Source organism: Macaca fascicularis, chromosome X (genome assembly GCF_037993035.2).
Source record: "Macaca fascicularis isolate 582-1 chromosome X, T2T-MFA8v1.1".
NCBI lineage: Eukaryota > Metazoa > Chordata > Mammalia > Primates > Cercopithecidae > Macaca > Macaca fascicularis.
In genome coordinates this window covers 13,780,050-13,802,926 of record NC_088395.1, presented here as the reverse complement: position 1 = coordinate 13,802,926, position 22,877 = coordinate 13,780,050, and the positions used below count along the sequence as shown (strand labels likewise).

Sequence of the window (22,877 nt, the reverse complement as noted above, 5' to 3'; positions counted from 1 at the left end):
GCACCGTCCGACCCCCGGCGCGGGTGCCCGCGGCGGTCCCAGCGCCCTGCCGGGTGCAGCACCCTCCCCTCCAGCCCCGCTACCCGCCGCCATCCCACGCCTGCCGACCAGGCGATCCACTCGGAGTAGCCGATCAGCAGGCAGCTTCCGGCCTCCAGCACAGCACCGCCTGCGGTGCGAACGTGGCGTCCGCGACGCAGGGGGGACTTCCGGCGCGCCGCGCCAAGTGTTCCGCACCGGAAGCGCGCTTCCAGTCGCCCCGGCAACAGCCGCCCCCCTCGTGTCCCCATTCCCCCTCTGTGTCTCCAAGGAAAACCAGGCCCCTGCTCGGCCAACGCCCAGGATCCGCAAGCTGCGCGCCCACGAGGTGACTTCGGGGACGGCTGGGTTTCCTTTGGGAAGTGAGGGAGGAGCTTAGAGGCCCCGGGCCCTGGCTTCTTATGCGCAGAGAGCCGAGGTCTTGGACGTCACATTGCTATCATAATTATGTTAACCCCGCGACAAAAGGTGGGGCCAGAGGCCCATGAGATTCCTAAATCATTGCAGGTTAATTGTGAGAGGGGACCAGTCCCAGAGGCTCTCAGCTCTACAGTGCTTCCGAATCACTGGACGACTCTTTAACAATTCTGATCCCCGGGCCCCCATCCCAGACAAATCCGAGTCTCTAATAGTGGGGCCCTGGCCTCGGTGGTTTTTAAAGCTGCCCAGGTGATTCTGGCGTGCCGAGAACCACTGTGTTAAGGTCTGTAGGTGAATTTGGATTTTGCCCATCCAGCCCAGTATCTGAATCTAATTGCCCTGGACAGCCACATACTTGGAGTATGTCTAGGATATTGGCCTGTCTGCTCAAAAATTCGAGATTTCTTTCTTTTCTGTTGCACTTTAACCTCTGCAGGAGGTCAGAGCTTTTGGTGGGAGTTATCTTGAGACATCTGGCGCCTACAGTTTATGGGCTTTGTGTCTGTGCCCACTTATCAGTAATGAGCTGTAGTTGAACCAGTGGCCAATGAAGTGCATTTTATCTCTGAAATCTTGATGTTCCCTTAGTACAGATTAGATGGTTCTGAACAATTTTGTTTTTTTCAGGAATGATGTTTTTAAACTCGTTTGACAGTCTAGGCTGTGCATTCAGCTGTTTTTCATCTCAAATCAGAACATTACTTGAAAAATCTAGACTAAAGATTAGTAATGCAACACTTCTGGGATTATGTATGCTCACAGCTCCCATGAATTGTAGGATGAAAGCTACCTTTTAAAAATACTATTTTTGCTAGCATAATTTATCAGAATAACAGTCTCTGGAATTTCAGTGTGAACAGAAACCATATATTTTTAAAGACTGCTGGTTAGTAACTTTGAATAAGCATAACTGAAATCAAGTTCACAGGTGTATAAATCCCCTCTGTGTTCATTGCCGTACTGGGGAAGTATACAAACTAAAGTTCCAGAGAGAAATGTTCATTCTGAAACTGTTATATAGATGGTGATTAATCATTTTGGGGTTTTTTTAAAGGAGAGGATGAGATGAGAATGATGGGGGAAAGTTTTGAACAATTAAGGCTAGAGTGTAAATTGGAGAGTTTGCAAAGTAGGTACAGAACTTTTTTTGAACAACTTCTCTACAAGAGGAAATTCAGCCACGGAACAGCTGGACAAGTGAAAAAAGAATGTAGCTGATCAAATATCAGATGAATTGAAAAGATCCTTGAAAACATAATGTACTTAAATATTTGCTTCCTGAAAAGATTTGGTGCTTTATAGTCAGTTTTTGAGTTACTAGGTCCTCAGTGATTTTGGGGAATAGATGTAGCAGGAGAGAACATTATCAAGAAACAACAGACAAGCTCAACAACAATTTCAACAGCATCTAAGAGCGTGAAATATTAGCTCTTATTTTTATGCTCGAAGGAAAATAGGAAACTTAAAAGGAGTAGATTGTAGAATCCATGCCTACAGGTAATTGAGTAAGTGCCCAAGTGAATGAGGCATAGTAAGTGCCTGTAAATTCAGAAAAGAGAGATTAACATGGAATTACCATGAATATGTTTATAGAAAAAAGTAAATTTGAAATAAGACTGCTGAAATGTACTAGCGATCTTAACTACTTTAAACTACCCATGGTTTTTGCTGTTGTGCTCTTAATTTGTAGTAACTGCCTATTTAACCCTATTCCCTTATGGTCACATTAGGTTTTGCTTATGAAGGACATGCTTGCTGTGAAACAAACTTATCTGTTTCTTCTTTTGAACTGTGTTATCATTATGTCATTCTCAGTCACCCCATTGCTTGTTGTGTTCCTGAGTCAGAGGGTAACTTTGTTCCTGGCCTCATATTTCACTTTTGATTCTGATATTAGTCACATGGAGATTCAGAGAACTTGCAAATAAATCCATTCACAAATTCATCACACTTGCTGACAAATTAAACAATGCCCTTCTGTGGGTGGAATGTCATTCGTATGAAAAAAAGAATTGTTAACTACATCCTTTCAGTCTTACTCCTTCCCCTTGCTATGCCTTCTTTGTGACAGTACTTATTACAACATCCAGAAGAGGGTAAATTGGGGTTGGGGATTCAGGGAATAAAAATAAAATAAAACTCAGTTTTTTGACTGCCTTGCCCATCAGTTTTAACTGTAGCTATTATAGACGGGGAGGTGCAGGCTTTCTGAACACAGTGGCATGTGCACTTGAATAGGCCTATGTCCTGCCCGAGATGGAGCTTGGATGCCTGCAGGTGAAAGAAGTCCGTTTGGACTTGAGCCATCTTTGATGTCCAAATCACTAAGCAGGGACCATGCAAAGACACAGGAGGGAGCCCATGAGGGCATCAAGCCAGATGAGCTTGCCAGCCTCAGCAACCAGCCAGGGATGGGGGCAGGGCTGCCTAAGTAGGTGGGGCAGGAAGCCCGGCCCTCAACAAAACCCTATTATATTCTTTGTCTTAGTGAGGAAGTTCTTACTGTTGTGTGTATTAGTGGAAGACATCTTCTGTGATAGGGTTATTATTGCATGTACAGAGAGATTCTTAGAACCGCATATGACTCAATGTATCTCACTCAGATTTCTCACCATACCTTCACTTATTTTGCTGCAGTGCCCAGCAGATCTCCTTGAAACAGTGTGTACTGAAGATCTGACTAAATCCTCCAAATTACCTGGTTGGCTCAGAGAACCAAATTACTGGAGCTTTGTAGGAAAGGTTTGACTTTCAGGGCTTTAGCCAGAGTAACTTATTTAATGATTGACTTTTAATGCGTTTCTGTGCAAAGATCAAAGCAGGTGAATTTTCATGTATTTTTAGAATTCTAGTAGAAAAGGAAGATAGGAATATCTAGTTCAAGTATACACTCTAGTTTTTAGGGGAATTTGTGTTTTTATTTTACTTTTTTGGTTGCTACGATGTGTCCTATATTCTATATTTATAAGAACATAAGTATGTAATTAAAAGAATATATTTGATGGCACTACCTGTCAACAAAGCCACTTATTTGTGAAATTTTTGGGTAACTTGATGGAAATAGTCACGTTTTATCCATTGAAAACTACAAAGTTCTTATCTATTGTTCTTTATGTATATTTATGCATTAAAAATACATCTTTCGGGGTAAGCAGATGTACTGAAGTGTAAATCCATTTTTTACGAGAGACTATATGGAAAAATATATCATTCAAGACTCAGTCTCTGCCTTGCCTGTAGGCCTCGTCAATGTTTAGTGAATGACCTCAACCCTGTTTTTTTCCTTCCTTCTTTGGTGATTGAGGACAGACAATGAATGGTCTCTGTACTTGCCTGGGCTCAGCTGGGTGGTGGCCATTATGCCATTGTGCTCACTGGAGAGGGCTGCCGGGTTTGTAGAGCTGCAGATCCCAGCCTTCCCTGACATTGCCAATCTCTTTTCTTTCAGCTCCACCAGCCCATTCGGAGAAAAGTTACTGTTCAGTCCCTGAAGGCTTGTGCCATAAAAGAGTGGGAGACGTTCCCAGGGAGGTGAGGAATGAAAGATCGAATTAAAGACCATTAAAGACCGAAGGGCGTCTAAATCTGCAGCAACCATCAACTCTCTTTTCTTTGAGAGGTAGTAGTCTCTGAAGGTGTTGCTATAATGTCTATAATTATTTAAATGTTGGCTTTTCAGAAACTCAGGCATTCTTCTAGCTCCTTAAGTTCTCCATGTGTGAAGAAAATAACCAGCTTAAAAAAAGCTAATCGGACCCATCTTTAGAAGAGGACCTCTTCTTCCCTTGGGAGCTAACTGATATTAACTGACTAACTGATTGCTTAGCAGAAAAGAATATATATTCCTTCCAGGGAATAGAGATTCAGAACTCTGTCTTGTTTGCTTTCTAAGCCCTGCCAATTGATATGGTTTTGCAGAATTTTTATTGTTGTTTTTAGTTAAGTCTTTAAATGTTTATATGGATATTTAAGAAAAGATCCAATTTCCTTATTTAGTCATGGAGAGTGTTTTTTTGTCCCACATATTAGCAACCGGTCAACATGATTGCTATTGGTCATAGTCAGTTTTCTTGCCTCCACTAGTCTTTCTCCAAACCTAATCATTTATGAAACATGTGAGAATCATGAAGTTCCTCTACTGGTTCCCAAGTGGAAAGTGAGGAACAATTAGGATGCTCAGTATATTCAGAGAGTATCTATACAACTTCAAAATGTGTTAACATAAAACAGGGGTGGGCAAAATAAAAGCCCACAGCCTGTTTTTTGTACTTCAAGAAAGCTAAGAATTGCTTTTACATTTTTAAAGAGTTGTTTGGTGTGTTTTTTTGGTGTTTTTTTTTTCTTTTAAAGGCAAAGAATATGAAGACTATGTGACAAAGACTGTATGTGGCCCACAAGCCTAAAATATTTATCTCGCCCTTTACTGAAAAAAATTGCTAGCATAAAGTAATAGTACTGGAAAGACCTAGCTAAAAATAATTATAAAGCTCTATGCAAGTTGTTATTCCTTTAGACATGTTTTTCTATGCCTTATTTGACTTTTGAGAGACTAATGTGTAATTCTTCAAGTCAATTATTCAAATTGGTTAATTTGAATACAGGATTTTAGGAATCTTAAAAAGACTTAAAATGTAAAAGGATATTACAAGTACAAGTAGGTTTTGGGATTTAGGGAGAGAAAATAATAAAGCCAAGAATGAGATGAGCACAGTCTACATACAGCCTCAGGACTTTAAATTTGCTGGAAGATGGCAGCAAGTTTGATTACAAATATCCCAGTGGTCAAAACTGTGAGGAAAGCACAATCAAAGCAAAGCAAAATTGCCTACAGAGTTGCTTGCATTCCATCATTAACATAAATTCATCCTTTAATAATGTCCTGGGTCTTAAGAGTCTAGCACCTTAGCTGATGAATTAATATATTTAATTAATGTAGATAGTGAGCACTCTGGGCTTATTCTGAACTGCCTCTAGTTCAGAAGCTGGAACTGGCTTTCTTCAGTCATCTCAGCTGATTCTCTTGGCTTCTTTCTTACATAAGTGCTCAGGATGTACCTGGGTGATCTCTGAGGCTTTCTAACATAGCAGCCCTTCTACCAGATGATTTGTTGGATCAGAGTTACCTCTCCTCAAACTAGTGCTCCTCCCTCCTTTTTTTTTTTTTTTTTTTTTTGAGACTGAGTCTGTCTCTGTCACTCAGGCTGGAGTGCAGTAGCATGATCACAGATCACTGCAACCTCCACTTCCCGGGTTCAAGCAATTCTTGTGCCTCAGCCTCCCAAGTAGCTGGGATTACAGATGTGCGCCACCAGACCCAGCTAATTTTTGTATTTTTAGTAGACATGGGATTTCACCATGTTGGCCAGGCTGGTCTTGAACTCCTGACCTCGGGTGATCCACCCACCTCAGCCTCCCAAAGTGCTGGGATTATAGGCATGAGCCACAGTGTCTGGCCCCTCCCTCTAAATCACAGCCATTGACATTTGAGCAGCCTGGAGAACATCATCAATTACCCTTGAACTCCTTAAATGGTAGTCTACTTTATCCCACATGCCTAAACTTCCAGCTTTGTAAAATGGAGCCTCTCTTAGCCATCTGGTGGATTTTCAGAATATTGATGCTACAACCTTTAATGCCATACTGGATTTTCCCAATTATAACTAAAAACAAGATTTTGTCTACAGTAGTGTTTGATCTCAGTGGTGTTTATTCCATATTTGAGGCTGTCACACTTCCCAATTTGGAATAATTGATATTTTAGTTGACCTGGTTCTAAATGCCTTATGATGCATAGAAAGAAGTGTAGATTCAAAACACTTAATTTCCAGAACACATGCAGATGTCTCCTAGACTTTTCTAATTTAATTCCTGTGCTGCTTGTTAATCTATGAAACAAATTTGATTAAGATACACAGCAGTTTGCGTTAATGTCATTATGTCCTGCAGGCTCTCAGAAAATTATTCAGATTTTAGTGATAGAAATATAAAACCTAGGCTGGGCACGGTGGCTCATGCCTGTAATCCCAGCACTTTGAGAGGCCGAGGTGGGCAGATCACGAGGTCAGGAGTTTGAGACCAGCCTGGCCAACATAGTGAAACCCCGTCTCAACTAAAAATACAAAAATTAACCAGGCATGGTGCCACATGCCTGTAGTCCCAACTACTCGGGAGGCTGAGGCAGGAAAATTGATTGAACCCAGGAGGCGGAGGCTGCAGTGAGCCGAGATCACCCCACTGCACACCAGCCTGGGCGACAATGTGAGACTTGGGCTCAAAAAAAAGGAAGTATAAAACCTGGTTCTAGTGAATTAGCCACCTAAAGGCTGCACCTTACAGTTTTGCTCTTAAGTACATACTGATTTCTACATAATTTCGTTTATGTTTTACTTCTCTGAGTGGTAAGCCACCTAAGTATTAACTTCCATATTTCTTCAGTGGCCTGTAAAGCACATAGCAGTTAGCTAGGTTTTCAGGTACTTGTTCATGTTTTAAACCTTTAAAACATTAAAATTATAGATTAAAAGTAATGTGAACTTAATTTACATTGCATTTGTTAACTTTTTCAGTTTATATTCATTGCATGTATACATAGTATTGAATTTAAGACAAGGAACAGGAACTATGGACTGTGTTTAAGATAAATTTATGAAAGTTATGTCAGCCCTCTTAGAAGTACCCTATTTGAAAGTTTATTATATTTAAAAAGAATGTGAATGATTCTCTTTCAGCTAAATCTTCAAATATAGAAGTGGTTGATTTAGCATCTCAGTTCTTAATATAACCATAGCAAAACATCTGATAGAGATTATAAAACAAGTAAAGTTTGTTTCTTAAGAGTTGGGGAATTTTTTAATTCTACCCTATAGTTAAGTGAAAAGGAAAAATAAGACTCCTTTGGTATCTGATTTCCAAAGTTTCAAAACCTAAGTAGTTGTTTGCTCAGCATTACATTGTGTTAGTGGTTTTGTCTCACAGAAACTTAAATTCTCGTGCATTTTTGGATATTTTTGTTTAACTTTTTTAAAAGTACATTCTGGTGTAGCTCTGAACCTCTGAATAGAAAAAAAAAAATTGACAGTCTATTTTAAATAGATTGAAAAAGGTACAGCTGCAGATTAGCCATTACTTTTGGGCATTTCATGTGGCAAATCACAACAGGTGAGTAGAGAGAAAAGGAGTAAATCTCAGCAGAGCAATGCTGTTTGCCCAGGGCAGACTATGTGGTGCCTCAGTAGAGACTCCATGGTGTGGTTTCTTCTCCTGTGAAGAGACAGGGTGGTTAGGCAAGGAGAATGTGATGTCACATGCTGGCTGAGAAATGCATATTGCAATCAAAATGAAAACAAAGCCTATTTGGGGAACTTAAAGCCCAGGGCACAGCTGAGGCTGGAGAGATGTCTTATTCTCCAAGTCCCAGACCTAAGGCAAGACCCAACAGAGGTTTCTGGTCATTTGGAAAGATGTGTTCCACTCAAGCCTCAGGAAGACCCAGGGTTAATTTAAGTAAGCATTAGCATGAGTTAAGGATTAGTAAATAAAGTAATAACTGTAAATTCTTAGTTCATGTTTTATATATTGTGTGTGTATGTATGTGTATATACACATACATATATATACACATGTATATACACACATATACACTAACTATTAAATATTTATATGGTCATTTTCATAGACTTTACTTCCTATAGGGAAATAAGTAATTGAACCGTGCAGGATCTTTTGACCCACTTAATCATACCTAAGGGGATCCCTCCTTTTCAGACCACAAAGTCATAGCCCAGGAACCAACGTCTTGTAGATAGGTTGCATGAAATCAGGCATGGTCCTGGGAAGAGGCAGCTCCCAAGGAGCTGCCTCACAAATGACAAAATAGCCACAAATATCACACAGCCATACTGATCAGACGTTTGCACTGTGATTCTTCTTTCCTAGTTTCGGCACCCATTTGGACTTTCACAATCGGGGATGGCAGCAGTGAAGGTAAGATTTTTATTTTTTAATTTTTTTTTGAGCTCGTGAGTAAAAAAGGTAAATTTTAGTCTTTAAAGTTTGGTATTCTCATTCCACGATGGAGAAGACCTAAGAAATAAAAAAGTAAAAGCACTATTGGATGCATTCCTGGACATCTCTTGCCCCAGGCATTTAGGGGTGGCCCAGGCCAGCAAGTTAGTTTAGGGGGCAGAAAGGGAAAAACTAAAGTCTGTCATGCTCATCAGTCTGGTGTGGTTCTTAGCAGGCCGTTGCTCAGTTGGCACTAGACATTTAATTACAGTGGGTAGAGAGGGCCAAGATGATTAACATCCAGTCTTCTCTCTCCCTGCATCTCATCTAGAAATGATCACTAGCCTTCATCCCCACATTATAATGCTCCATACCTTTAATTGGCTTGTGCATACCTCATGTACATGGACTTATCAAGTGTGCATACACTTGGTGTCCATTGTGGCCCAGGTCCTGTCTCACACAATTTTGGGCCCAGTAGCTTCCTCATGTAGAGTAGGTATTTAGCAAATACTAAGTAAATACCTGTTGGGTAGCAGATTAAACATTTGAAGATTTCTCTTGAGGATAAACACTTTGGTGTCCACCCTCCACCTCCTTTCATTTTGTAGGCATCAACATCGAAAGCTACCAGGCCTTGGTATTCTCATCCGGTATATGCAAGATACTGGCAACATTATCATCAAGCAATGGCTTGGATGCAAAGCCATCACAATGCCTACAGGAAGGCCGTGGAATCCTGTTTCAGTCTTCCATCGTACTTCCCTCCTGCACTTCTTCCCCAAAGCTCTTACGATAACCAGGCTGCGTATCCTCAGTCCTTCTATGACCATCATCTGGCCTGGCAGGACTACCCCTGCAGTTCTTCACATTTCGGAAGGTCTGGGCAGCATCCACATTACAGCAGTAGGATCCAGGCATCCACAAGAGAAGACCAAGCTTTGTCCAAAGAAGAAGAGATGGAGACTGAGTCAGATGCAGAGGTAGAATGTGACCTGAGCAATATGGAAATCACCGAAGAGCTCCGCCAATACTTTGCAGAGACTGAGAGGCACAGAGAAGAACGACGTAAGTTCAGGCCTCTGTCTCTTCATGCTTCCTTTCTTTGCCCTGCCTTTTACATTTTTTTTCTCTAATATATAAAGTAATTTTATAATTCTTCATTGGCTACAGGTAATATTCCAAATCCAGTCCTAAGCCTGGAAAAGCTATGGGGGATGCTGCACCTCCCTTATGTTAGTTTCTGGAGTTGTTTTAGTATAAGACTTTTTTTTGTTCTAGAGCAAAGCTTATCCTAACGTCGTTCTGTTTATTAACCATTAGACACTCTACCAAATAGAGCGTGTATGTGTGCATGCTTGTGTGTGTGCATGCCCTAATCTACTCCCTCAGAGTGTTAAACTCATTTTATATATGACGAAAGTGAACCTTAAAAAGGTTAATTGACTTGTTCCGTGGTACACAACTAGTAATTTGCTGTTAGGATCCAATCCAAATCTGCCTGACTCTACTTCCTGTACTGCTTTCTCTACACCAGGACTTGTCCCTGAGACTGCTAGGTTCCTAAAATACTTTTACCATTTCTCTGGGACACATCTTGGAGACGTCCTTGGTGCTGGAGGTTCCAGATCTTAAATAACATGAACTTAAACAGAATAACGAAATGCCTGGCACTTACAATTTTCCTGTTGGTTCTGTGTTGAGGCCCTGTCCATGGGGTCAGAGAATTATGATAAAGGTCTTATATCTTCAGTCAAAAACAGGAATTTTCTTTTTTAAATTTCTTACCACCTTACTAGAAAGAACTAGAACAGATTTTGTGCTCTCCTATTAAAATTCACCAGACCATTTCTAAGTACCTCTAACTGAGATACAAATGCTTCTCTCCCTATTATAACCAGTATTCAGTCCCAATTTTGTTTTAAGGGAGGCCTAATTGTATGACATTTTACCTACAATTTTCCAATGACACAGAAGCATAGAAACCTGGGAATGGGAGTTTCATTCCTGTCTGTCATTGTCAGCATTTTCCTAATGACGAATTAGCTTTTATTGATCCCCATTGGATGCCAAGAACTGAACACTGGACTTTGTATAAAATATTATATCCTTTAGTATCTTTGTCTGTGATTCTTCACTAAACTACTTGTTCAGGTTTTTTTTACTTCCTTTCTTTTGATTAAACTGTGTACTTCTTTAAACATATTAGATATTAGTATATCCAGCCAGGTGTGGTGGCACATGCCTGTAGTCCCAGCAACTCAGGAGGATAGCTTGAGCCCAGGAATTTGAGGCTGCAGTGAGCCATGATCACACCACTGTACTCCAGCCTGGGCGACAGAGCGAGACCCTGTCTCAAAAAAAAAAAAGAAAGAAAGAAAAGAAAAGAAAGAAGTATATCCAAACAAATACTTTTAAGACAGTACTTTCTATTATACATAGAATACTTTTCTTTGATCTCCAGAAATAAATTTTACCCTTTTAAAAAATATAGATATGAAACAACCATTAGTCTAATCTATACAACAAATGAGAGCAGGCATTGGAGCATGTCCACGTTTGGTTGCAATGCTGTTTGTTACAGCTTTTGACAGAGAAAATGGGATGGAGATCAGGTTTGTTACTCTTGTCCTTACCAGAAAGTAGAATAACATGTTTTGTCCACTAGAGGTTGATACTTTTATGATGGAAATTGTAATTATGGATGGAAGCAAATCTCAGTCATCTAAAAGGTGACTTTGAATTATCTGCTGATTTAAAATAAACTTGAGTTAGTCAACAAAAAGTGGATATGAATAAAATAAAGATAAAACAATGAAATGTGTCCTTGCACCAAACAAAAAAAAAGGGGAACAGTTCTGTTACAGATATGGTTAACCATCCCTATTCCTCCCTCTTGACATTGTTAGGTAGAACTCTAGGTAGGTAAACAAAGTCGTGAAAATCACCTGCTAAGTCATACTTGCCACTTAATATTATTTTGAATGAATAAATGAAGTCTTTCATTGTGAATTAGAAACCTTAAATCAGAGGTTGGCAAATCTTACCCATAGAGTGCTACACTTGCAGTGATTCTGTGGGACATTTTCCAGAATGAGCTGGGCCTTGTGTGCATTATAAACTTGATAAGCTTCATCTCTATGTTTCATATTATTTCCAAATCTGTCTAGGTTACTTTACGGCTTCAAACTGCACTTTCATCATCTGAGTTGAATTGTATCTCCCCAAGAAAGATATAGTGGAGTCCTAACCCCCATTCCTCAGAATGTGACCTTATTTGAAGACAGGGTCTTTCCAGAGGTAATTGAGGTTAAGTGAGGTCATTACAGAGGTCCTAATCCTATATGACTCAGGTCTTTATAAAAAGGGCAAAATCTGGGCCAGGTACTGTGGCTCACGCCTGTAACCCAGCACTTTGGGAGGCCGCGGCAGGCAGATCACAAGGTCAGGCGATCGAGACCATCCTGGCTAACGCGGTGAAACCCCGTCTCTACTAAAAATACAAAAAATTAGCCGGGCGTGGTGTCGGGCACCTATAGTCTCAGCTACTCGGGAGGCTGAGGAAGGAGAATGGTGTGAACCCAGGGGGTGGAGCTTGCGGTGAGCCGAGATCACACCACTGCACTCCAGCCTGGGCGACAGAGCAAGACTCCATCTCAAAAAAAAAAAAGGGCAAAAAAAAAAGGACACAGAGACAGACACACATGCAGTGAAAACACCATGTGAAGATTGACATTATGTTGCCACAAGCCAAGGAACATCCAGAAGCTGGGAGAGGCCTGGAACAGATCCTTCCCTAGCACCTTTAGAGGGTTTATGGCCCTGCCAACACCTCAATTGCAGACTTCTGACCTCCAGGTCCATGAGACAATACATTTCTGTTGTTTTAAACCACCCAGTGTATGGTACTTTGTTATGGCAGCCCTAGGAAAGGAGTACAATCACCCTGGGAGAATTTTCTTTGTCCCTAAATGCAATCTGTGACTGGGACATAAAGTAAACCCACAGTTCTTGTCATCCGTCTGAAAAAACTATTACTTATTTGTTTTACCGTGATCTAGATAGCAAACCATCATAAAAGGGAATTTTATGAAAACTCTTACAACCTCCATCTTGAGCCTCATTTTCCAGTATTCATATTATTGCTGGCAACAGCATACGGAGGCATCTGTGGCGGAACTGCTTGAATCACAGGGGTCCAGCCTCACTCTACCACTCGCTGATTAGTGGTTCTCATCCTCCTGTAAGCCCCCTGCCTTCACCATTCTGTGCCTCAGTTGCCTCGCCTGTGAAATAGGATCCTAATTAATGGGTAGTAATTATGAAGAATCCATGAGATAATACGAGAAAAGTTATAGAATGGTGCTTAGTACCAAGTCGGTGCCCAATAAATGTTAGTTACAGTTAGTTGCTAGTAACCCATCCTTTAACATGGATTTTTTTTTTTTTTTTTTTGAGACGGAGTCTAGCTCTGTTGCCCAGGCTGGAGTGCAGTGGCCGGATCTCAGCTCACTGCAAGCCCCGCCTCCCGGGTTCACGCCGCCATTCTCCTGCCTCAGCCTCCCGAGTAGCTGGGACTACAGGCGCCCGCCACCTCGCCCGGCTAGTTTTTTTGTATTTTTTAGTAGAGACGGGGTTTCACCGTGTTAGCCAGGATGGTCTCGATCTCCTGAACTCGTGATCCGCCCGTCTCGGCCTCCCAAAGTGCTGGGATTACAGGCTTGAGCCACCGCGCCCGGCCAACATGGATTATTAACCATAAATTGGTCTTGCTCTGATACCATTTGCCTTGATTAGTGCTTGATTGAAATTCTGTACATATATATATAGAGAGAGAGAGACAGAGAGACAGAGTCTTTCTCTGTCACCCAGACTAGAGTGCAGTGGCACCATCTCAGCTCCTGCAACCTACGCCTCCCAGGTTCAAGCAATTCTCCTGCCTCGGCCTCCCAAGTAGCTGGGATTTCAGGCGCCAACTACCACATCCGGCTAATTTTTGTATTATTAGTAGAGATGGGGTTTCACCATGTTGTCCAGGGTCGTCTTGAACTCCTGACCTCAGGTGATCCACCTGCCTCGGCCTTGCAAAGTGCTGGGATTGTAGGCACGAGCCACTGCGCCCGGCCAAGATTCTGCATATTTTTAATAAGGTGTTCTGTGACTTCAGAAAGGTCATATTTCTGCTCTGGGTGGCACCTTTCAGACTTTTAAACTGATTTAGAATATTAAAGACATGAAAGAATGAAAGTTTTGGTGTCTATCAGATTTAGTCATTAACACAGTTTTTAGTTCTGTTTCAAGGATATTCTTGCTTGATAAAATTTAATACAGTAAAGTACATGGACTGGGAAAATGAACCCACTTCAGTATTACTAATAATGTCACTAAACAAGCTTTCAATTCTTTGTACTTTTAAAATGTGTAGTTCTAGCATGATTCAAAACTACTTGTCTTAGCGTCTCTGTCATGCTCCTGCAGCCTTCCCCGAATGCATTAGCTGGTCCCAGGGAGATGTGGGAATTGTCTGGCAAGGGTGGGAACAGACTTTGGTGTCAGACTGGAATCTAAAGACTTGGTCGGTATTAGAAGAAGCTGCCAGGGCCCGAACTTGCACCAGTAAGAAAATAATGGGCAACAGATCACTAGCATTATTTTTTTCAACAGCACTTTTGGTGGGTACAGGATGAACAAGTGTTCCTTCAAGCGGTAATGAATGATGGAATTCATATGTAAGTAATCTGAGCGCCCATGGCGCTTTCCAATTCATTACCTTCACTGGAAATTTTCATGGAGGGTTATTTACATACACTGTTGGAAAAAGCTTTAATAAAGAGATAAGGGACCTGGGTAGTATGAATAATTGGCTCAAGTTTTTTGTTTCATTTTGCTTTCAGAACCACTGGAAGCTACTTGTTCAATAAAGACATTTTCAGCTTTGAACATGAATGCTTTGAAGAACACAGGATTTTAGAAAATGTTACTAGCAAGAGAAAATGTCACTAAAGTTGAAAGATTTAACTTTTCAGTATTATTCACTTCCACAGGAACATACAAGTTATGCAATTCATCATCGCCTGAGTCTTGTTTAATATTTTCTTAGGATAAAGGCCTTCAGATTGGACAGTATGTTCTTGTTTGTGACTGCGACTCAGATTCCAGATAGTGTCTACTTTAACATATTTCAAGGATAAAAAACACCAAAAGCTTGACTAGGATAAGAACTCCTTTTGTACAGTGGGAACATGCATGCTTTTGATTATGTCTGTCATCATTTCCTAACAAGATATTTCCGTTACTTAAAGCTTCAGTGGAAAATAACTTATGAGAAAGTATATAGTTATGAAGTTTTGAAGGTCAGCTGTGTTTTCAGTTATTTCTTAGGAAAAATGTTTATTATTAGGTTAAGAAAAATACCATTTTGTAGTCATAAGTGACCACCAGTCGAGACTGCAAGGTTATATTGCTAATACTTAGAGGGAAAATGAGTGGAAGTCACCCTCAAAAGAGAGTAAGGCCCTCTGAAACAAACACCACCACTGTTTTCTCGGGTTTGAGCCAATCAGGTATTTATGACCTATGTTTTGAGGGTGTTGGATCAAAACAGGGACATATTCTAAAAGCTTAAACCCCATTGGGAAGAGGAGACAAAATCAAATGTAAAGTGACACATAGAAGAAGAGTATCTATGGTGTGGTTCATGGTTATACATGCACGTGAGGGGTAAAGCCAGTGACCCAGGCAGTCAAAGGAGGAGCACCCCGGGGCTGCTGTCAAGAAGCAGGGTATGCACTAGGCCAATTTGAGGGATAGGGTCAATTTGGAATGAGAGAGAAAAGGGCTTAGTTCACTCCCGGCTTAGACACTCAAAGTGCTGTTCTTACCAGAGGGCCCGGATGTGGTTTTCATACGTTTGAAGGGAGACATCCGCTCCATTACGCTGTGTCCATCTGAGTGGGAAGGCTGAGACTGTAGTTTTCATAGTGAGCCTTTAGTCAGTCAAACCTAGAGAACCCGGCGAAGTTTATGGCCCAGTATTTAGTGAGCTGTTTTGCTTTAGTCAGTGAGGTTGAAGGATGAAGTCACAGTGATTGAGCACAATCCTGACATGCGTGTGTGTTTCAGCTGGTGCAGATATTCACAGGTGCACAAAACCAGTCGGTGAGATGATACGTGTTAATGGCTGTAGAAAAGTGGAAAGGAGCATGAAAATGCACTTCTATTGTAAAAGTTAAAATGGCGATTGTCCACTAACTTCAGGATTACATTTGTCATGGGGCAAGGGATGTGCGATGAAGACAGAAGACCAGTCTGAAATGGCTCCAGTTCTGCTGGCATGTACGTGTGTTCTGGGTGGTAGCTGACAAGCCAGAAATGGCATACATCAAGTTTGTGCTTTCCCTCGGTTGTGCTACAATCATTAATTTTGTCAAAATGGCAGAAAATATAATCAGAAAGACGTACTAGTCCTAGGAAAGTGAGGGAAAAAAACATTATTTGCCACTTGCTGCCTCCATGCTTTATCCTCTAACATGTTCTGCCTTTGGGCTCTGTGTGGGATAATCTTGGATGAATGTTTTCCTGCTATATAAGATTCTCTGAAGTCCTGGTAACTTTCCATGATTTTTTTTTTCCTTTATGGACTATTATGTGATGTGACATTGGTCACATCATGTAGACAAATAGATTGATGTGAAAAATACCAGGATTATGTATCCTGAACCCAGATGGAATCCAGTAAAGTTCTTCCTTAATAATATATGACTATTGTTCTTGTTTTAACCTATATGCATATTAACCCTTGTATTAGCCTCCCAGGGCTGCTGTGACAAATTAACACAACCTGGGTGGATTTTTTTAAAAAAACATTTACTCTCACAGTTCTCAAATCAAAAGGACCACATGCCCTCTGAAGGCTGTAGTGCCTCACCTCTTCCAACTTCTGGTGTCTCCTGGCATTCCTTGGCTTGTGGCAGCATCATTCCATCTCTGCCTCCATCTTCACATGGCCTTTCCCCTGTGTCTCTGTGTCCTTTTCGGTCTCATACAAGGACTTTGTCATTGGAGTTAGGGTCCACCCTAATCCAGTATGATCTCATCTTGATCCTTTCATTACATCTACAAAGCCCTATTTCCAAATAAGGTCACATTCTGTGGTTCCAGGTGGACATGGATTTGGGGTGACACTATTCAAGTCACTACAATCCTATTTTGAAGCTGGAATAGAATCAAAAAGGTTTCTGATTCATATTAAAACAAATTATCTTGCCAAAATACCCTATAAAAGTATATGGTGACATTGAGTCCTACAGCTGTTTCCAATAAAAACGACCAAACCCTCCATGACAAGGCAGCTGTTCGGTGGCATCTGAAGTGTGATGTCCATATTGCTCTGTTTTGGTCAGATGGTTTTCCATCTGGCTGACTTGAGCCCTCACCTTGTTTTGACAGCAAGGAAAACTGTCAGTGATTGAGAGTCCTTTTTTTTCATTGGAAGGAAGGAAGGAAGCAATAAATAGAAAACAGAATGAGTGGATGCCTTCAAACTCTGATACTCCATTCTGAGGTTTACTTGGTCCCCTAAGTAAGTACACGCTAAAGTACTTTCACATGCTGGCTGTGACCATCAGTGCACAGCCTGTCTGCGGGTATTTGGTTTTAAACTGACTGGTTTTCAACTTATAGCCTAGCCTTAGAGCTTTTTTAAAAATTGTGTGAGTAAGTAGAGGCAAAGCAACTCGAATGTAAGAGAACAGGGTCCGACCCCAACTCATTGGTGCCCCTCCCCTCTAGCCCCTGTGCCTGGGAGGCTCTGAGGAACCTACAGTGAAGGGAGTTCTGCCCAGCACCTTGTGAGATTTGAGCATCTGTTTCTCAGTCCCCAGGCTGTCATCATTGTTCTTTAACAACATCTGGAAGGAAAAGAGCTGTTTACAAAAAATCATGCATGGTCTTTGAGCATTCATTCCACAGTCACTTCCTGAGCACCTGCTTTGTGTCAGGCATTGTGTCCTCCCAGGGCTGGGGGTACAGCTGTGAGCAAAGGTGACAGTGCCCTTCCACCATAAATGACCCCCCACAGGGTAGGTCACGGGTGACAGGCTTCTTGCCCTTTAGTTCAGTGTTTTAGGGCCACTGTTCACTATGCAGAAAACCATTAAACCTCCAAATCTCTTGAGAGGCAAGGAGGGGATAAGGGTTGGGTCTTAAATTTTCATGAGGGGCTGGGCACGGTGGTTTCGCGCCTGTAATTCAGCACTTTGGTAGGCCAAGGCAGGTGGATCCCTTGAGTTCAGGAGTTCAAGACCAGTTTGGGCAACATGGCAAAACCCCAACTCTAAAAATTATATATATATAAATTATCCAGGTATGGTGGCATGCGCCTGTAGTCCCAGCTACTCAGGAAGCCAAGGTGGGAGGATCGCTTGAGCCCAGGAGGCGGAGGTTGCAGTGACCCAAGATTGCACCACTGCACTCCAGCCTGAGTGACAGAGCAAGGCCCTTTCTCAAAAAAAAATAAATAAATAAAAAATCATGAGGAAGCCTGAATGGGAATGAAAAACAAATCAAGAATCAAAAGCAGAGGGCTGTGTCTTTTATTCTTGCACCGTGTGAACTTTATTAAGAACTAAAATCATGTGATGGTAACCCATGGGCACACGCTGAGTACAAACTTGGAAAATTGTACCAGCATCATTAACTCAACTGGGGTTGCTTTGTGTTAACATTGTGTATCATTCACAGATGTCAACAATAAGAGAACACATCTCTCTATATAAAATTGTTACAAACATTTTAAATTATAAGGAAAAGAAAAAAAAAATGCAAAAGTACAAAGACTAAACTCACAACATCCTACCAGCAGAGAACACTTAGGATAGCTGAGATCCCAGTGTTTGTTCAAACTTCTACACTCAAAGACTCAGATTTACGCAGGAAGTTGAACATCTCTTGTGTCACCAGATCTGTCAGTGAAGCTGATGATAGTCTTGGGACACATTTGAGAGTAATGTGACAGTGGTCTGGGAACTCTCACTGTTGGCTCTGCCCTCTGGATGCAGAGACTCCAAGGCAGTCAGCAACGCCACCTGTGGGATCGTCTCCTCCAGATAGACAAAAAAAAAAAAAAAAAAGCCAAAGGATTGGTAATGGGTACAAGGCTGCTCATAGATGGCAGAGGGACTGTGTTGTGCTAATGTGGAAATGCCAAGCCTTCAGAAAAGTAGCCCTTGAATGAGAGATTCTTCAACTAAATTCTACCTTTCCTGGAAAGCCTTGGCAGTGCCATCAGCCCACCCACTGCCTACTCAAGGTTTGTAGGAAGAGGCAAGTGGGAAAGGCCTGTATGAACTTAGTGACTGAATATATCTCACCGGTCTGTACTGCCCATACCAAGACCCTGTGTCCTAGGTCACCCCCGCTCTTCCATCTAAAAGCACAAAGCTAAGCTTTCCTTCAGAGTTAGGTTCAATCATCCCAGGACAGAGGCAGGAGAACAACAGAGATGCCCCCAGGGAGAAGCTAGTCCCCAGTGGGGCTGTCACCCTGACCTGAGTGCCAGGAACACACACAACTCTTGTGGAAATAAGAAGCTGTCATGGCAGTTGTCGAGTGCTTTCTCTAACCTACTGTTTGGCTCATCCACTCCAACACAACTCAGTTTAGGGGGCATAGAATTTAAACACCTATGAGAACTGAACAGCTTATATGCTGATGTTTCAAACTTGGCAGAAAGACCAAAAATTAGAAACAAATGCTTGGTGGCCTCCATTCATTTGAATATTAGGCCAATATTTTGGTTTCATTCTGTATTGCCCAGTGAGTCAATCATATATTTTTTTCCATGGGTGAGGTAGCAGTTATGCAGCTTTTATTGTGTTTGATAGTCATTGGGCTTATTCATATAAGCCCTTAGGTAAAAATAAACTGTGGATGTTCCAAGACAGCAGTGGCCACATACATTTTTAATAATGTTTCCAAGTTTGTAAAACTCCTTTTCTCCAATGCCATGATGATGCTTATAAAGAGCAGGATTTATGCGAGCGACTATGCATGGCCTTATAAATACCTTCCCATTCACACTTGATTAGCTCACTACCGTGTTCTATTCCATGTATTAGTGCAGGGAGGACCAACAATGGAAGAATGAGTTATATGATTGTTTTATTTCCCTACAACCATCTTCACTCCTTATCTCATGACATTTCTCTTGGTAGCCATAGTAGCCATGAATGTGTGTTCTCTGCTATCGGCTTCTCTCTTGACAGAGTCGCTTACAAGAACTATGGAAATTGGCTAAATTTTACCTTATGCAGCATTGTCTTACTGATATTTTTATGTTGTTGCAGTTTACATAAGAATAAAAGTCATGATAGTGGGACTTGCCATAGTAAAAAAACAGAGGGAAGAGTAAATTGAATAGCTATTTCTTGCTTTACAAGAATCCATTTAAATTAATAGGATTAAAAGTATGTAATGATACCACTTGCAGTTTCACCTAGGCCAACCTGTGAAGTGGAAAGTCAAACCCCGTAGTGAGAAAATCAATACACTATTGCAGATTTTTTGATATAGCAGGAAGATTAGAAGTCAGAGGGCTTAATTCCATTTGTAGAATTGCCCTTTCTTCACCCTTTTTCCTTCAGCAAGTGTGGACTCATTTAACCTTTCCTTGCTTGGTACGATTTGCGTTTTGAATCTGTGGAAGGATCATCAATCATCCATCATCACTGCATACTGTGGTTGCTATTGCTAGCACTTGTTCTTTTCCAGGTTACCTAAAATCAATACCTCTTCCAGAAGAGTGATTTTTTCCCCCCACACCACCTCATTCATGGTGGTAAGCAGTGCTTGCAACACTGGACCGTCCAGGAAGCTTTTCGTTTCCGTGCTGGCCTGGAGCAGTGTTTGAAACCAAGCAAGTTCTATCAGCCAGTCCTAGCTGGGCAGGTGGTGAGTGGGCCGTGCAGATGAAAAGAGAGAGCCCCCGGTGGTTTCATTTCTCTCCTGTATTTTCAGGGCTTGTTGCAGAGGTTTGGTGGTTTGGAGTGACGAGTTTCCTTGTGGCTCTTTACCATTTCTTTTTTGTTTTTTTGTTGTTGTTTTTTTTTGACACAGAGTCTGGCTTTGTTGCCCAGGTTGGAGTACAGTGGTACACTGCAACCTCTACCTCCTGGGCTCAAGCCATCCTCCCACCTCAGCCTCGCAAGCAGGTGGGACTACAGGCACTCAACTCTTTGCCATTTCTCTCAGTGTATAATAACCCCTTGGTAGATGAATGATGAGCTTCGGAACTAAGTAGATGATAATAATCTGCAGGTCTTGCCTCAGAATCTGGTAAGCATCTCATCTGGAACAACTGGGCCTGGTTTCACAGTTGGAAAGGGAAAGATGAGGGACCTTAGGGGGCTGCAGACAGCATGGTCAGCAGCACTCATCAGGCTCCTTCTGTAGTGCACACACATGTGTTTATGTTCATGTTCACATTCATGTTTGTTCTCAGGGCGGCAGCAGCAGCTGGATGCAGAGCGCCTGAACAGCTACGTAAACGCTGACCACGACCTGTACTGCAACACCCGCCGGTCGATAGAAGCCCCAACTGAGAGGCCTGGTGAGCGGCGCCAGGCCGAGATGAAGCGTTTGTACGGGGACAGCGCTGCCAAGATCCAGGCCATGGAAGCTGCGGTGCAGCTGAGCTTTGACAAGCACTGTGACCGAAAGCAACCCAAGTACTGGCCGGTCATCCCCCTGAAGTTCTGAGCTCGGGGCACAGGGCACCCAGCCTCTCCCTCTTCCTTTTGGGTGCATGCTCTTCATCTCTCCTGTACATTTCTTAGGGAAAGGGGACTTTGTACTGGGGCACAGGCATGTTCACCACAGTCCCAGTGGGCCTGTCACGGGGTGGATGTACTATGCCAGCCGCTTGGAGGTCTGCAGCACATGTTCTGTTGCCAACATGATAAATTTTCTCCTGACATAAAAAAATTTTGTATATACTATACTGGTTTTTTATGTTGTTGGTAACAGTTCAGTTCATTAAAGTTCTTGCCTAGAGATACTGCCTGGTATTTTGCTTTTTTATCTTTTCTTGTCTTTAATCTGTCTGAACTACACAAATGCCTTTAAAAAACCAGATATCCTCTCTGACTCTAGCTCCATTAGCCCCCACCAAAACTGAGCCAAGTGTGTAGTGAGACAAATACCACTTCCTCTAGTGGAGAGGGATGTATGTTCTGTAAAGGGCCAGAGAGTGAATATCTTTGGCATTGCAGGCCACATGGTCAGTGTTGTGACTACTCAACTCTCCCTTTGTAGTGTGAAAGCAGCTGTAGACAGTAAGTAAACAAATGGGTGTAGCTGTGTTCTAATAAAACTTGATAAAAACAGGTAGCCGGGTGCATTGGTTCATGCCTGTAATCCCAGCACTTTGGGAGGCCGAGGTGGGCAGATCACGAGGTCAGGAGATTGAGACCATCCTGGCCAACATGGTGAAACCCCGTCGCTACTAAAATACAAAAAATTAGCCGGGCATGGTGGTGTGTGCCTGTAATCCCAGCTACTTGGGAGGCTGAGGCAGGGGAATTGCTTGAACCCGGGAGGCGGAGGTTGCAGTGAGCTGAGATCGTGCCACTGCACTCCAGCCGAGAGACAGAGCAAGACCGTCTCAAAACAAAAACAGGCTGCAGGCCAGATTTGGTCTACAGATGGTAGTTTGCCAACTGCAGCTCTCATGGAATGAAAATCATCTGCCTGACATTTTTATTCTTGTTATCTCATTATCTCTACAGAGCTTAGATGTCATACAGAATTGAGAGCAAAGAACAATAATTCCGGCCAGGCGCGGTGGCTCATGCCTGTAATCCCAGCACTTTGGGAGGCCGAGGTGGGCAGATCACGAGGTCAGGAGATCGACACCATCCTGGCTAACATGGTGAAACCCCCATCTCTACTAAAAATACAAAAAATTAGCCGGGCATGGTGGCAGGTGCCTGTAGTCCCAGCTATTTGGGAGACTGAGGCAGGAGAATGGCATGAACCCGGGAGGCGGAGCTTGCAATGAGCCGAGATCGTGCCACTGCAGTCCGGCCTGGGCGAAAGAGTGAAAACCAGCAAACAATAATTCCCAAATCTGGTAACTTCTGCAGTCACCTCTGTTGTAGAAAATGCACAGTTGAATTACTATATACAGCAAATCTTGATTTGATAAAGGAATACATTTCTGAAAATGAAATCTAAAAGCTGATGGAGCAGGTCATTTATAAAAGCCAGCTGCCTTTTAAATAAGTTATTCCAGTACATTGCCAGGGTGAGCCCATGTCGACCTGAGAAGATTAGCACATCCATCAAAGGGTGGTGAAAAGATTCAGTATTGACATGTTTCTCTCTAAAAACAGTTCTTAGTTGGCTTCACATTCAGC

At 42.2% G+C, this 22,877-nt stretch overlaps 1 protein-coding gene across 4 annotated transcripts; it reads left to right on the top strand.

Moving 5' to 3' along the window:
- Positions 1-252: 252 nt before the first annotated feature.
- GEMIN8 (gem nuclear organelle associated protein 8) lies at positions 253-21,515 on the top strand. 4 transcript variants are annotated; one of them, XM_005593003.5, is made up of 5 exons: positions 253-367; positions 3,908-3,990; positions 8,395-8,442; positions 9,075-9,531; positions 20,963-21,515. In XM_005593003.5, exons 3-5 carry the CDS (start codon positions 8,428-8,430, stop codon positions 21,217-21,219), a joined length of 729 nt encoding a protein of 242 aa, XP_005593060.1. In that variant the 5' UTR covers positions 253-367; positions 3,908-3,990; positions 8,395-8,427; the 3' UTR covers positions 21,220-21,515. The 4 variants fall into 4 exon arrangements, with proteins under 4 accessions (XP_005593060.1, XP_005593059.1, XP_015299107.1 ...); XM_005593002.4 differs by having other exon boundaries at positions 3,908-4,078; XM_015443621.4 differs by having other exon boundaries at positions 3,908-4,081.
- The last annotated feature ends 1,362 nt before the right edge of the window (positions 21,516-22,877 follow it).

What these genes read in the sequence shown, in the direction of transcription:
- GEMIN8 (XM_005593005.4), top strand. An exon ending in GAGGCACAGAGAAGAACGAC is followed by an intron (nt 9,532 to 20,962) that starts GTAAGTTCAGGC and finishes GTTTGTTCTCAG; the next exon opens with GGCGGCAGCAGCAGCTGGAT.